General features: G+C 55.4%; 2 protein-coding genes across 3 annotated transcripts; one reads left to right on the forward strand and one right to left on the reverse strand.

The window, feature by feature from the left end:
* Window positions 1-7618: 7618 nt before the first annotated feature.
* Window positions 7619-13625, forward strand: CFAP157 (cilia and flagella associated protein 157; the record flags this gene model as incomplete). The annotated part of the gene is made up of 9 exons (XM_079925483.1): window positions 7619-7791; window positions 9738-10009; window positions 10668-10821; window positions 11254-11521; window positions 11879-12009; window positions 12208-12358; window positions 12747-12910; window positions 13072-13258; window positions 13545-13625. The coding sequence occupies 9 exons, from the start codon at window positions 7619-7621 to the stop codon at window positions 13614-13616; spliced, it is 1572 nt and encodes a 523-aa protein (XP_079781609.1). The 3' UTR covers window positions 13617-13625.
* A 2-nt stretch (window positions 13626-13627) lies between these two features.
* Window positions 13628-15306, reverse strand: PTRH1 (peptidyl-tRNA hydrolase 1 homolog; the record flags this gene model as incomplete). 2 transcript variants are annotated; one of them, XM_079925485.1, is made up of 3 exons in its annotated part: window positions 13628-13994; window positions 14642-14861; window positions 15211-15306. In XM_079925485.1, the coding sequence occupies 3 exons, from the start codon at window positions 15304-15306 to the stop codon at window positions 13906-13908; spliced, it is 405 nt and encodes a 134-aa protein (XP_079781611.1). In that variant the 3' UTR covers window positions 13628-13905. The 2 variants fall into 2 exon arrangements, with proteins under 2 accessions (XP_079781611.1, XP_079781610.1); XM_079925484.1 differs by lacking the exon at window positions 15211-15306 and adding an exon at window positions 14278-14377 and having other exon boundaries at window positions 13635-13994; window positions 14642-15152.
* Window positions 15307-15717: the final 411 nt, after the last annotated feature.

The following is a 15717-nucleotide window of genomic DNA, read 5'->3' on the forward strand; positions in this document are numbered from 1 at the left end:
CTCGTTTGAAACAAAATAATGCATTGTGTTTTTTTTAAAAAAAAGAGTACCTTCTAGATGTATCCTGGAGATGTTCGGTGTGAGGGACGTGCTGCTGGAGGGTTTCTGAACTGCTTAGGATGATGAATGGACACCTGCTCCCCATTGGTCATGATTTTATGACCTTGTACATAAGCCAGCGTGATGTGTGCACATTGCTTGCGTATGGGAAGGTAGATGTTTGGGTGTTTTTAAAAACCCGTTTGGGATTGTTCCTGTTCTTGTTGGGAATCACTGAGATGTCCGTTTTGGGAGTATTTTAAACTGAGGATTAATCTGTTACCTTCACTCCAGTTCCTACCCCTCAGTGCCAGCTCTGATCCAGATAAGCTTGGAAGTGAAGCTCAGATGACATCTCGAGAGGTTTGAGCTGGAGTCGACCTCTGCTCTCCCCAGGGGGCTCATTCCCCCCCTCCCCCGTGCTGGAGGTAGGGGCTGGGGGCGTCCACGGGAAGTCAGGCTGGGTGCCTGTCGTGGCTCCCTCCCTGGCCGCTGCCGCAGCGCTGTGATCCTGTTCTGTGGTCTGTCACTGTCCCCAGATGAGTGAGGAGCAAGCTCCCATCGGGGACCTGGGTCCCTTGGAGAAGCAGTCAGACCTGGTCCTTCAGACCAGATGCCATCTTTCCCCAGGCACCACCCCCGACAGAGCTGCTCTCAGCAGGGTCAGCCTGGGTAGAGCTCACGGGACAGGAGCGAACCAGAGCAGAGTGAGTTCCGCAGGCTCCTGGTCAGAGGTCCCTTTCCTGTAGAGCACTGTCTGTGCCCCTGACACTTCAAACCACCTGAAGAGTAGCCCAGTGGATTTATCCAGACCCTGATCCCACTCAGGTTATCCTCCGTTTAAGATACTTGCTAATACTTTATTTTGTGTAGTGTGGGGTCATATGTCGTCGTGCTTGTAAGAGAAAACGATCATTTTATTCTCTGTATAAAAACGTAGCTGTATAAGGCTTAGCTCTGATGCAGACATTAAAGAAGCAAATGCAGGAAGGACGTCTCGTCGCCCTCAGGACTCAGCAGCTCGTTCTCCGGAAGGGAGCGCACTATTTGTTCTGCTGCTGTTGTGAACTATAATGAACAGTGGAAGTCACAAAAATGTCCCGCGCCCACCCCCACCCACCCCCTTAGCCCCTGCAAACCGTGTGTGTATATTACTGTCTTGTGGCATCGTCATTGCAAACGTGCTGTGTGCTAGTTCTCCGCGGCCCTCGCTTCCCTTTCAGAATATACTCCTCACCCGCCCCGTTAGATGCATCGTGGCATTCTCTTCTCAAGGCTTTGAAATCTCCCCTTTGCACTCAGATTAGTTTTCAGGTCTGTCTCCCTTCCCCCCCTTACAAGATCTCATTTCCTTAGGACAGACTGTAGGGACCTGCCTTGGTTTGTTTCTTCTTGTTACTGCTTGTTTTGTCCCCTGCCCTTGACCAAACGATCGATGCTCATGCTTCAGGACCTTGTTTGTCCGACATGTCGGTTTTCCTTTCTCTGTTATTTATATAAAAATAATTTATCAAAAGGATATTTAAAAAAAAAAAAGCTAGTCTGTCTTGAAACTTGTTCACCTTGAAATTATCAGAATCTCAGTGTTTGAAAGTATTGAAGCACAAACATGTATCATCTCTGTACTGTTCTGTACTAAAGCACTCGAGTCTAATAAATAAATCAGCGCCCATTCACGGTGTCCAGGGTGACTCGCGGCCTGGTTTTACTTTGGGGAGCGGAAGGAGAAAGGCTTTGTCAGTGGTCCACTGGGGAGGAGCCCAGCCACCCCTGGCTGTGGCTCGGAGCCTTCCGGATCCATTCACTGTTACTTGCATTAGGATCTAGAGCTACCTGGAGTCTGGAGACGATCCATGAAGTGTGTTCTACACTGCCTGAGACCAGGCAGTTCTTCCAGCGTCCTGTGTCTCTGTATATAGAATGTCTCTGTCTTGGCAGGTGGCGCCCCACTCGAGCATGTGGTACCAGTGCATTTCGGGCACGTAATGAGGTCATTTTATCTGCGTTACTGCTGTCCTCCTCCATTCCTGCCGCCACACCATCTAGCCTTCGGATGAACTTATTTCCAGATCTGAAAAGTGTATCCTGCCGGTCATGAAGCCTGTTGGTGACCTGGAGAGACTGTGATGAGTTTGGTCCCAGTGGGGAGGGGACCCTTAAGTTAGGGTTGGAGTCATACTGGAAACCTGCTAGAATACTGGGCGCAGGGGTGTGGGGTTCTTTGTAGGAACTTCCGTTTCTACCCTTTTGTCCCCAGTCACCCTCTCATTCAAATTCTGATCTCCCTCATACTGTTAAGAAATCCAAGTCAGGGCCAGTTGGCGGAAGGTGCATCTCCACAGCCAGGCTATTGTCTGGTGAGACTTGCCGTAAGGGAGGTAATGATGACATTTATTGAGTCCCTGCTCCTTGTCAGGCCCCCTTGTATACCTTGTCTTTTGGGTGGGTGCTCTCCCCATTTTACAGATGAAGGAGCTGAATGGAATTCCCTGGCGGTCCAGTGGTTAGGGCTCCACACTTCCACTGCAGGGGGCATGGGTTTGATCCCTGGTCGGGGAACTAAGATCCCGCGTGTCACAAAGCTCACTCCAGCAGGAAAGCATCAGACTCTCATTTTCTTAAATTAGTAGTTGCCTCACTGGTACCCAGAATGCCTTGGAGTGAGATCCAAGATCAGAATTCTTCAATTCTAAATTGTTCTAAACTGAGTTTACATTAAAGCAAAGCCAGTGCTGTCTGCTCCTTCTCCCCGGGGCCGTGTGTCCGCGCCAGGCCCACGGTAGTGGCTTGTTAGTCTCTCTAACTGTTCCTGACATCGTTTGACCCGGGGTCTCTGGCGCCTCTTTCCATTCCACCCCCTCACCACCACCACCCAGTGGCAAACAAGCATGGCCCTATTTACGCTCCTGGAAGAAGTCCTGGTTTTCCTGTAACACAGCACAAACGGAGCCTGCAGACCATTCCTCCAAAAAGTCTCCAGTAGTGTTAAATATTCTTGCATGGGCTGGGTGTTCTGCAACAAACCAAGGCATAGAGTGTTGAATCCATAACTGGGCGATCCTAAACCAGGAGAGTCTGTGAGCTGCAGCCAGTCCCTCTGCCTTTCTGGAGTTTCAGGTCTAGCCTGTGGGTCTCAGCCAGACCCTGCTGAGGGGCCTGTACACCCACTCGGTGACACCAGGCATTCGTTCCTGGGAGGCAGAATGGCGGAGTGACTAGGAGCACAGACCTTGGCATCAGGCCGGCCTGGGTCACATCCACCTGGGCCTCGTTCCACAAGACCTCGATGAGGGACTTGGTCCCCTCCTGTGAGTGATGCCCATGGAGGAACGGTGCTGAGCTGGCCCTACAGTGAGTACGGTAAGCACTCAGTCAGTGTTGATGGTGTGATTATGATTCTCAGCCAAGTCTGGGGAAAAAGAGTAAACATACACACTGGAAAAAAAACAATCAAATGTTCATCAACTAGAGGATGGATACATTGTTGTGTATTCAGTCAATGACTACTCTTAAGGCAGTTAAAAATGCATGACCTACATATATCAACATGAATAAACCCCAAAAACTTAATGTTGAGTGAACAAGTTACAGAATACGTACAGAATGTGTAAGGTTTTTAAACCTCATAAAAAGTACTGTAGAATACTTACGGATACCTATGATGTAACTGTGTAAAAACGTGCATGAGAATGATAAATATACCAAAGTCAGGATAGTGGCTACCCATGAGGAGAGGATGGTGTTGGAGAGGATGGATGTGTTGCCTTATAGCCCCAATCACACAATGAATCAGTGGCTTAAAAGTGCTTCATGGAATCAAAATCATATAGATAATAATTCTCATTGTAGTTAATGTATATTGAGCACTTATGTGCCAGACATGAGTGTTTTATACGTATCTTGCTGAAGTTTCTCAACAACTCTAGGAGTTAGATGTCATTATTAACCCAACTAACACGTGGGGAAACAAAGGCACAAAGACAGAGGAACTTGGCCAAGGTTCCCCTGTTGGTACATGGCAGAGCCTAGATTTAAACAGGGTTGTCTGGGGACTTCCCTGGTGGTCCAGTGGGTAAGTCTCTGTGCTCCCCAGTGCAGGGGGCCTGGGTTCAATCCCTGGCTGGGGAAGTAGATCCCACATGCATGCCTCAATGAAGATCTCACATGCCGCAACTAAGAGCCAGTGTAGCCAAAATAAATAAATAAATGTTAACTGTTGGTAGTTGCTGAAAGTTCTAACCCTCTAATAAACTCAGGTATGTGGAAAGGGGCTTGTTATGAATAGCAAAAGACACTCCTTTCACTCAGGAAATTTCAAGAGTTTTAGGAGCCCTGTGCCAGAAATCCAGGGCAAAAAGTAAGCATGTATATATACTTTATTATTACATATTATCATATTATTATATGTAATACTATATATCACAGCTGATAACGAAGTACGTCATTGCTCAAATACCATGACTCATTCTTGCAGAGATTTTGTAGATTTTCATAAATGTTTCTGCATCTACTGTATGCCCTTAGAACAATTTCCAGACACTTTATTATTTTTTAAATTTTTTATTGGAGTATAGTTTATTTACAATGTGTTAGTTTCAGGTGTATAGCAAAGTGAATCAGCTATTCATATATGTATGTCCATTCTTTTTTAGATTCTTTTCCCATATAGGTTATTACAGAATATTGAGTAGAGTTCCCTGTGCTATACAGTAAGTCCCTATTCGTTATCTGTTTTATATATCGTAGTGTGTATATGTTAATCCCAATCTCCTAATTTATCCCTCCCCCCTTTGCCTTTGGTAACCATAAGTTTGTTTTCTACATCTGGGACTCCTTCTGTTTTGTAAATAAGTTTATTTTTACCTCCAGACACTTTAAATGATTGTTTCTTTCTTAAAAAATAATCTTCACCAATTAAATTGTGGTTTTGCAGGGGGGAGGGTCCATCGAGCTCCTTTACTGTGCCATTCCAAACTCCCACCCAGGCTGCAGGCTGTCCTACTCAGTTAATAGATATTTACTGAGCGTCTACTATGTGTCAGCCTTCACCCTAGGCTCTGGGGATGTAGCCACGAATGAGACTGGGTCCTCGTGAGCTTACACTAGTGGTGGGTGGTATTATATCTCACACACACACACACACACACACACACACACACACACACACACACCCTGAATGAATGAATCGCTCATGTTGTGTGCTCCATAGAGGTGGGCAAGGCTTCAGGCAGTCTCCCTCGGGGCTGGGCTTCCTCTCTGCAGAACCTCCTAGAGGCGGCAGAGCCCCCAGTCCACGGGCCACTGCCCTGGGCTGACGCTGCAGTCTGCTGGCCTTTGTGCGCCGTACCCACTCCTATCAGAAGACCTGGCTGCCGGAGCGGCTGCCGGACTTTGCGGTCTGGCAGCTCCAGCAGTTCCGGGCCACCAACACCAGTTCCCAAGCAGGACACAGAAGCAGTCATGAAAAAGTGTCCCAGGGGAAGATGACGAGTCTGGGGTCCCAGAATAGGGAGCTTTGGGAAGGCTCTCCAAACAAGCCCCAGAAAGGGATATCCTTGGACCTGGAGCATCTCCTTCCCCACCCCACCATCTGGAAGGCTGGCCTGGAAGCCCTACTGGTCACTCTTGCCATGTAAGTGCAGTGCACTTATAAGCCTGGCCCCAGCGACCCCCAGGGGCGACTCTGGTGCTAACAAAGGAGGGGGTACAGGTCCCAAAGCTGACGCCTTCTGTGGGCTCCAGGCAGCCGAGGGGGCTGCTGGTCATGCTGTCCCACTGGGCTGGGGACCCAGAGCTAACTCCTGAGATGTGCTTCAGGTAAAAGAAGGAAGAAACCTGAGAGGCGTGACGAGGAAGGGCACTGGGGTGGCACCATGGAGAAGCTTTGCCTGGGCTGGGCTCCTCTGGGGCCCCCCATGCCCTGCTCAGGTGGGGGAAGGGCGGTGTCCAGCCGGAGTTGGGGGCGTTGCTTTGGGCTAGAGGGGCAGCCCCCCTGCTGGCCCCAGGTCTCGGGCGCTGGGCCAGGTCAGTCTCTCTCTGGGGCTTCGGTGTCACCCCGTCTGCAGTCCCAGGACTCGCTGCACTGTTGTGAGTCTGTGCAAAGGCTGAAGCCCGTGCACAAGTGTGGCGGCCCTGCCAGGGCCGCCCCAGCCTGCAGGGAACAGATATTCTGGGAAAGACAGACCACCACAGGCTGGGGGTACTGGGATGTTGGAAATCCCGGAGGCTGCTCACACACAGAGCAGGCTGGAGCTTCACCCACCTGCTCCGCTGATGGCAACAGCAGCTGCCGCTTACTAAGCGCCTACTGCATCCCTGGGCCAGATCCCCGCACCATGTACTTCACATACAGGTCACTTTCAGTCCACAACGTGGTCTCCCTATTTTACAGCTCAGTGAGGTCAGGCCACTGGCCCAAGATGTAAGATGTCTCTTACATGGGATGTGAGAAACAGTACCCGAACCGGAGCCTGCTTTAACCAACCACCGCTGCAGCCTGCCTCACTGCCAAACACCCACCTCCGCGTCTCCCTGCACCCATCCCAAGGATCCCACTGTTTACAAGATCTGGCTGCTCAAACCAACCCCAGTTGCTGAAGTAACACTGAGCTGCCCCTCGTCCAGCCGTCCGACTGTTAGGGAGGGGCAGCAGCCATCTCTTGCTCAGTGCTGAGCCTTTGCCGAGCCCTGGGACAACAGGGATAGACAGGACCCGGCCACTGTCGCAGGGAGTGCCTCGGCTCACAAGCGCTGGGTGGACACAGCAGGCATGCAGGCGTGGCTGGCTGGAGATGAGGGCCAGGAGAAGTAGCCTGAAGGGGCCAGAGCCTGGTTGGGGCACATGGCTGCCAGCTAGGGCATCTGCCAACCAGTCACCGACTGCCCTCCTGACCCAGGATGCTGCCACCCCAGACCAGAGCTACAGAATAGGCTTTTGTTTGCCCGGGTCAGCACGGGGCAGATGGCGCACGTCCCCTGAGCTTTGTGGAAAATTGAACCAGCCTCTGGACTGGGACATCTTGGGACCCCAGCGTGGGAGCCTCTGACAGAAAACATCCATTTCTTACCATACTGCCTCTCCACCCGGCTTCGGGTGAACTGAGAGAATGATTTTGCTGTGTAGCTGCATCGCCAAAGAATGAACAAGCTGGGCTCAGAGGGAGGGGCTTCTTGACCCGGAGCGAGGTGGGGGTGGAGGGAGCTCTGCAGAAGTCCCTCCCATTCCCAATGGGCACAAAGGGGCAGGGTGGTGATTTCTAGGGCCCTGACTCGCTCTAATATTCCCATGTCACTTATTTCCACTTGAGGGAAGGAGGGGTCTCCACAAAAGAACGTCCTGTGAGCCTGGCGTCCTGATCTCTGAGATGCCATGGCCTGGGACACCCAGGCCTAGGGCCCCTGTGACGCCGTTGGCCTCGGAGCAGGAGGCTGGTCTCTGAAGCCCAGCCTCGCCAGGAGGAGGGAAGGTCCCTTTAAGCCTTGCCTCACAGCCTCAGCTTGTTGCTATGTATGGGACCAACTTCCTTAGCAACCACCTGGCCTCTTAAAGGGGCCCTGGAGTAGTGGTTGCCACCCAGCCATGGCTCCCAAAAAGAAGGCAGGCAAGGGGGCCAAGGAACCCGAGGTCAAGAAGAAGAAGGGTGGGAAGAAGGATCCCAGCCTGGCCAACAAGCCCATGGAAATGCCCACAGGCGAGGAGATCCGGGAGTTCTACCACATCCAGATCCGCGACCTGGAGGACAGGCTGGCCCGGTGGGTGGGCGGGTAGGGTGGTCCTGCCAGGTCAGAGCTGGCCGCTGAGCAGGCTCAGCCAGGGGGTCCTAGACCTATGTCCTGGACTCCCATGGGATGTCCAGACCCCATCCTACCCCAGGCTCAGTTTCCTCCTGGGTAACACTTTGAGGCAAAATGGATTTTCCCGCTCCATCTCAGCCCCCAGAGTTCCGGGGTCTCAGAGCGAGCGCACCGCGGCAAGCACCACTCCCTCGTGTCTCACTGCTGCCCAGTGGGACCATGCATTATATAGGGTGGCGGAGTTCAATCAGTGGGATGAACTGGAAATGGCAGCCCCCTGGCAGGCACGTGACCACGTGTCCCTCCTTCTGCCTGCCCCCTCCCCCCAGCCTGTGCCATGATTCCCTGATCTGTGGGCCCCACCGGCTTCCCCAGCTGCTAAGCCCACTTGTCCATGCTGGGCCTCAGTTTCCCCAAATGTAAACGAGGAGGGTTGTGAGACATGGGTGGTGGTGGGTGCAGGGGGGATTCTCTAACTCTTCTGAGACACGTTCACTTGCCCACTTTTCTTATTTTTACACTGGTTTCCTCTCAGTTATGATGCACTAGCCCAGTCTCAGGGTGACCCTTAAAAGACACACCCCTTTGGTGACAAGTAGGCAGAGGGTCTTCCCCAGGTGATGTTGCAGGTACTCACAGCTGATGTTGAGACCCTCCTGTGCTGGCGCTCACCGCGTCCTTAAAATGGTCCCATGAGAGAGGCCCTCATGTCATCCCCATTATAGAGGTGGGGAGACTGAGGCTCAGGGAGAGGAAGGCACCCCAAAGAAGAGGCTCCAGGATGTGAACCCTGGCCCCTGACTTCACCACACCAGGCTGCCTCCTTGCTCCACAGATCAGGTCATTCAGCTTTGTACCCTGCACTGCCCTGTGTGCAGTAGCCATACAAAAGATGTTGGTTGTGGGAATTCCCTGGCAGTCCAGTGGTTAGGACTCTGCACGTTCACTGCCGAGGGCGTGTGCTCAATCCCTGGTCAGGGAACTAAGATCCTGCAAGCCGCGCAGTGCGGCTTAAAAAAAAAAAAAGATGCTGGTTGAGTCAATTGTGAAGTAAAACATCTTTCCAAATAACTTCTATCAATTATTCCATTGGAAACCAAAGAATTGTTTACGTGATACTCTTAAAAAGGCACAAGCTTCCCTCAAGCTGAGACACCAGATGGAATGTATTTGGGAGATGTCTATTGCGTACTTATTATTTGCCAGGCCACCAAAATACAGAGATGGAGGAGGTCAGTTCTTGACTTCCCAGTGGGACAAGGGTCAACCTACAGGAGGGCACCAAAGAAAGGGCCACAAATGCTGCTAAGGGCCAAGAAGACTCCACTGAGGCAACAACACAGGGGTTCACTCAATGGAGGAGGGTAAGGAAGATCACAGGTGCAAAGGCTTGGGATCACAAAGTCCGGAAGTATTAAGGAGGGCGCAGAGCCAGCAGCAAGCATCATGGTTGAGAGCCTCGACTTTGGGGTTAGACTGACTTGGGTTCAAGTTCTGGTTTTGCCCTTTACTAACTCAGAGGTGCTTCATCCCTCTGCGCCTCAGTTTCTTCACCTGTGAAATGGGTATAATCATCATAGTACCTACTTCCTTACAGGTTGTTGTGGATTCAACAAATGCAGAGTACCTACTGCGTACCAGGCACTGTCCTCGGTGTTGGGGACACAGCTGTGAATGTAACAGACAGAGGCTCCGCCCTCACAGACCTTACATTCTAGTGATGTGATGAACGTAAAGTGCTGAGCACAGGCATTGGCTTGGTCACAAGCGTTGATCAGGGGGCACAGTGGGAGATGAGGCTGGAACCTCAAATGCCCTGATATGGGAGGGTCCAGGGAGCAGCCTAGCTGCATGGAGGCCTGGCTTGTCCAGCTCCCTGGACCTCTGCCCCGCACCTGCCTCAGGTACCAGCAGAAGTGGGATGAGCTGGCTGTGCAGGAGAAGCTGTTTCGCCAGGAGTTTGAGCAGCTGGCCAACAACAAGAAGGAGATCGTGGCCTACCTCAGGCGCACGCTTAACCAGCGGGTGGATGAGATCACCAACCTCAACGAGCAGCTCCAAAGCCTGCAGCTGGCCAAGGAGATGGAGAAGGACGCCTTCGAGGCACAGCTAGCCCAGGTGCGCCACGAGTTCCAGGAGACCAAGGACCAGCTCACCACTGAGAACATCATCCTTGGTGAGGGGCACTGGCCGGCAAGCCTGGGGGCACACGCCACGGGGGTGGGGAATCCAAGGCTCTGCTTCTTTGGTCTCTAACCCTAGCTCTCCCACGGACTATCTTTGTGACCTTGGGCTAGCACTTCTCTCTGACCCTGTTTTCTCACCTGGGAAATGGGGATAATACGTCTACCTTGAGTAACAACAGCTACGTGCTGCTTCCCACGTGTATCCTCCATGGTAACTGTCCAAGCAATCCTGAGGCAGGAAATCCCTTCACCACCGGCCACTTTGTAGGTGAGGAAGCACTTCAAGGGGGTGTGTCTTGCCCAGGGTCACCCAGCTGGCAAGGGTGGTTGTGAGTTTCAATGACAGCATGAGTGCCTGATCCAGAGAAGGTGTTCAAATTCAGTGACTGTTGTCACTGTCACTTTCATGAGACGGGAATAGAGGAGGGTGTCAAGGGAGGCTCCTTGAACCCCAGGCTTTATAAGACTAGTGGAGAAGAGCATTCCAGACTAAGCCATAAAGGTGGGCAGGACCATGCATGGCATGTGTGGGGACAGGGGACTGGCCCTACTGGATCGGCAAGTTTAGGGGCATCATTGCTCAAGACCCCTGGGACCCTGCCCTCCCGAGGCGGCCCCTCACCAGGCCTGTGCCCTGCGGTGGGGCAGGGGGGAAGCTGGCAGCCCTGGAGGAGTTCCGGCTGCAGAAAGAGGAGGTCATGGAGAAGTTCATGTTGCTGGAGGACCAGCTGCGGAAGCAGGAGAACGAACACAAGGACTACGTGTACACTCTGGAGAAGAAGTCGGTGCTGGACGCGGACAGGTGGGCAGGCCGGTGCCGGGCCTTACCGGGGCCAAGCACAGCCCGGGCCGCAGACCTCTGACAGCCCCGGCTGCTAACTGGGGGGCTGCACTAGCTCGTTGATGCCCCAACCTGCTGCTGCTCACAACCCTGGCTGATTTACGGTGGAGGGAAGAAACGGTTCCCAGTTCTCACACCAGTGTGGAAGAATCCCTGGACTTCCTTTTGCCACCTTTTGTGACTTAACTTCTACTTATTTAATAATTAATAATATTTACATTGATCAAGTTCAAAATGGTACAAAGGGTCTACAGTAAAAAGCCTCCTGCCTGTGGCCCTGTCCCCTCCTGGGGGAGAGAATGTAGAGATCTAGGCGCTCTGGGGACCCCCACGTAGGCAGGAGGTGCCTGTACCCACTCTGCCCGACTCCCTAACTCCCGCCCCTCCCGTTAGATTGAAGAAGGAGATCATCCAGCGCGTGAACCTGGTGGCCACTGAGTTCCGCAAGGTGGCCACGAGCCAGATGGGGGACACGACCAAGCGGGCCATCATGGAGAACAACACCATGACCCTGCAGCTGGCCAAGATATCCCGCCAAGGCATGCAGCTGCTGCAGGAGAACGAGCAGCTCAGGGGCGACCAGGACAACCTGTGCAGACAGCTGGAGCTGCTGGAGAACTCCCAGAAGGTCATGGCCAGGCACAGCAGAGGCCACCAGAAGGTGTGCCCTCCAGGCCTGCATCATGGGGTGGTTGGCACGGAGAGAACAGGAAGGAACCCTAGGGGCCCTGTCCTCAGGGCAAATACAGCCCCTCAGGGGTGGACCCCAGGGGCCAAATCTCGAGGGAGGCAGCTGTGAGGCGATCGGGCCCTTCTTGTGCGGGCTCTGGCCCCATCTCTGGTTTGTATTTGGTTTAAAGCCCCCATAACTGGTTGAAGTCGAACCCAACCCCGGGGACCCAGCTGCTATCTAGAGAGGGTGCTGGGCTCCCAGGGCCTCGGCGGGCCTCTCCGGGGGAGCGGGGCTGGCTGAGGGCCCGTGGTGGGCCCAGGGCACGGCCACCTGCCCACACTGCAGATCATCCTCATGCTGACGGAGAAGTGCCGCGAGCTGCAGCAGGGCACGGCAGAGGCCAAGCAGCTGCGTCTCCTGCTGAGCCAGCTGCAGCAGAGCCTCACGCAGCTGCAGAAGGACAACCAAGCACTGAGGTGCGGCCCGCACAAGGGCAGGCGGCGGGAGCAGGTGGGAACCCCTCCCTCTGTGGCCACGTGACATGGGCCAGCGACTCCCCCTCTCTAGAGGGGCCCTGAGGCTTCATCTGTCAAACAGGCTGAGGCCCGGGGCTGGCCGAGGGCCCCTCACCCTAGAATGGGGAGGAGGCTGACTTGTCCTGGTCCCGGGCCCAGGAGCCAGAGAGAACAGTTGAACCTGCAGCTGGAGCGTCAGCAGACCGAGGGGCAGCGGCTACAGCAGGAGCTGGCCGAAGAGCAGAAGGTTCGGGCGAGCCTGGAGACAGCCCTGGCCCAGGCCACCGCCTTCCTACAGGACATTGTGCAGGTGAACAGGAAGTGGGTGAAAGTGGGGGGCGGGAGATGGAGCCAAGGACAGAAACTGCTTGGAGATAACTGGGCCATCGGAGATGATAACTGGGCCATCGGAGGTGGCCAGGCCAGGCGCCCCGCCTATTCCCTGTGAGATTCCTGGCAAGTCCGTCCTTTTCTGATTCTGCCCTTCAAAGACCCCTTCAAGGTCTCAAAGGAGCTGGATGGAGTCCTCTGAGGCCCTGGAAGGCCTCGGGTCTCAGTCTTCCCATTTGGAGAATGGGTATCCCACCACAGCCAGGGAACACTGAGGAAACAGGCACTGCGGTTGGAGTTTCCCAGAGGTGGGTGCTGGGGCCATGAAGGGCCTGACCTCGTGGGCCCGCCCGCACCCCTACCGGCAGATGCAGCCCGACAAGGAGGATGGTGACTTCGATGACTTGCAGCTGCAGTGCAAGGAGCTGCTGAAGCACCTGCTGGTCATGCTCAGCTCGGCCGTGGTCCTGAGTCCCCAGATGGCTGTGGCCCCCCGCCGGGAGAGCCAGTCCTGTGGCCCACCAAAGGAGCGGTGAGTGACCCTGTGTGACCTCAGAGGAAGGAGCTACGGGACTTGTCCAAGGGCTGTCCTCAGCTGAGCCTGGGCCCGAAACCTGGCTCACCAGAGCCTGTCTGAATCTCAGCTTCCTCATCTATGAAATGGAGGTGATGACACCAGCCCTCTCCCCACAGGCGGTACAGCACCCAGCCACTCAAGACAGCGCCTCTGCTGCAGCAGCTGTCCAGCGTCACACCCTACCAGCTAGGGGACCTGGGCCTGGTGCCTCGACGGATCCACATCCCACCCAACCCTGAGGACCTCAGGCTGCTCTCACATACCACCCGTGTGGGAAACTTATGGGCACACAGCAGCCCTGAGGTGAGGGTGCCAGAGGCCCTGGGGACAGCGGGATGGCAGCCAGCCCTGGGTGCAGATCACGGCTCTGCCGTGCTGCAGCTGTGTGGCCCTGGGGAGGTGGCTGGACCTCTAAGCTTCCATTTCCTCATCTGTAAAATGGACTGAAGAAAGGTGTGGCAGGCCCTCAGTGGGCTAAGACATGCCCACACTTCCCCTGGGAGGGGGGCTTGCTGGGTCCTGTGGCCCAGGACCACAGGAATCCCCCGAGTAGGCCTCAGCTTCCAAGCTGGCATCTTTATTCTTACAGATCCGTACCTCCGGTTCTCCAAAAAGGTTCAAAAAGTTTATTCTTCCTAAAGTTTCCCTACTTTCTAAGTAGGACACAGAGAGAAGACCAACCTCCTATCCCCCAAATGGCCTGTTCCGGCCACAGTTCCCGCTTCCGTCCACAGGCAGCCTGGGGCAGCCCAGAGAAGAGTTATATAAAAAACAGATACCACAGGTTGGCGTGGCACCTCTGTGGACGTGGCTGGGTGTGTGGGCACGACAGTCAGGCAAGCAGCCAAGTCCACTGGTGTCAGGGGCTGGACGAAGGCCTCTGGCTTCGCTCACGGATGTGGTCCAGGAGCAGGTCGGTGGCGCTCAGCAATGGAGGCAGCAGCTCCTGCTCAGCAGGGGCGAAGTAGCTCAGCACGTAGCTCTGCACTGTGTCTGGGTGTGTCGGGCGCCCGATGCCCACCCGCAGCCGTGGCATTGCCTGTGGGCGAGCCAGAGGGGCCCAGGGAGCTTTGATGAGGAGTGTCGGGGGCCCTGCGCCGGCCCACCCGACCCAGTGCAGGACTCATGTTAGAGTCGAGGCAGCTAATACAGGAACGGACTCCACTGTGGCCCCTTCAAGGGATACGAGAGGAGCAGTTAGTGCTTCCTTGGGTCAGCACCCTTCACCCCATCCCCTGCCGAGACTGGGGTCGGCACCCCTATCCCACTCCAGCTGGGAGGCCAGCTTCCCTATCCCCACCCTGACCAGCTCAGGGCCTCACCTGGCACTTCCTCCCAACTTCAGAGCCAGTTTCCCCAGCGGCTTGTGGAGCTCATCGTGCACCAGGCAGACCTCCTCAGCAGTCAGTCCAAACAGCTCCGCTTGCACAGGGAAACGGTGGCCCTGGTTACCGCTGATCTGCCCAGGGGGGTTGTCCCGACTCAAGGCTCCCATGAGGAGGGGCCGCAATTAACCCCACTTCATGTATGAAGAAACTGAGGCTCTCACAATCACCCAAGGCCAGGCAGCAATTGGAGCTCAACAGGCACCTGGAGCTCCAGGTGAACTGATCTGCCGCAGCCCAGAATCCCCTCGCTGGCCCCTGCGCCCTCCCGGGCGGCCCACCCCTGGGGCCCTCAACTTACTGGCCCAGGCCACGCTGCGCCCGTTGACGTTCATGAGCCGCCATGGCCGGAGAAGGGCCAGCTGGGCATCCCCGAGCGAGGCCATGGCGAGGTCGGCGGCACAGCGCCGGTCGCGCGCCCAGCTCTCCGCCACACGTAGCCGCCGCACCAGCTGCCCCAGCACCGCCATGCCCACGCTGTGCCGCGTGCCGGGCAGTCCAGGGTTCCCCAGGCCGGCCACCTGCGGGCGACACCGGGGAAACTAAGGCCCGACAACTCTCCCCATCCGCCTTCTCACAGCGCCCTCCGGGACCCAAAGCAGAGGAAGGTAAACGGAAAACTGGGCCAGAGTGGATTAGGGGTACGAAGAGGAGCCCAAGAAACCCCGGCGACTCCAGAAGGCCGAGTGGAAACGGGCGCCCCCGGGGTGGACGGGCAGGGCACCCCAGTGCAGGAGCGGAACTCCTGGAAGTTTAGAGCCCATCCGAGCATCGGACCCATTTCTGATAAAACTATGACAGGGAAGTGGGGCGGGGGGGGCTTTGCCCAAGAGACAATGGCTACCCTACGCTGCCGTCCCTCACTCTACTAAGCCACCGCTTCCCCGGGGGCCGGGGTTCCAAAACGCACCGACTCATGGCCCGACTCAACCACAGCCCTGCGCGCGAGAGGACAAACAGCCCCATGCGGCCCCAATTCGTGACCCAGACCCCGCCCCCTGACGTCATCCAGCCCTCGGCCAATCGCGGCCGCCACCTATCCAGGGGCGGCCATTAGCGTCCAATCCGGGGCGGGCCACGCGGCCGCCATGTTTCTGAGGGGCGGAAGTGGCGGGGCCGGGCGCCCCCGCGAGTTGCCCGGGGCCGCGCCACCGAGTCCTAGGGGTTTGTCGTGGGGCTCGCGGAGTCCTTGTTTGACCTCCGGATTGGGAGGAGGGAGCCGTATTCTGGCCCCCGCTGTGGCCCTGCCTCGCTTTCGAAACCCGGCAAGTCTTTTCCCGCTGTAGACCTCGGCCTCCCTAGCTGATAAAAACTTGCTAACCTCCTTCCGGCTCTGTTTGAAATTGGATTCCAGGGAGTGGAGTCCTTGAATTCCGG

This window comes from Stenella coeruleoalba (assembly GCF_951394435.1).
Source record: "Stenella coeruleoalba genome assembly, chromosome: 7".
NCBI lineage: Eukaryota > Metazoa > Chordata > Mammalia > Artiodactyla > Delphinidae > Stenella > Stenella coeruleoalba.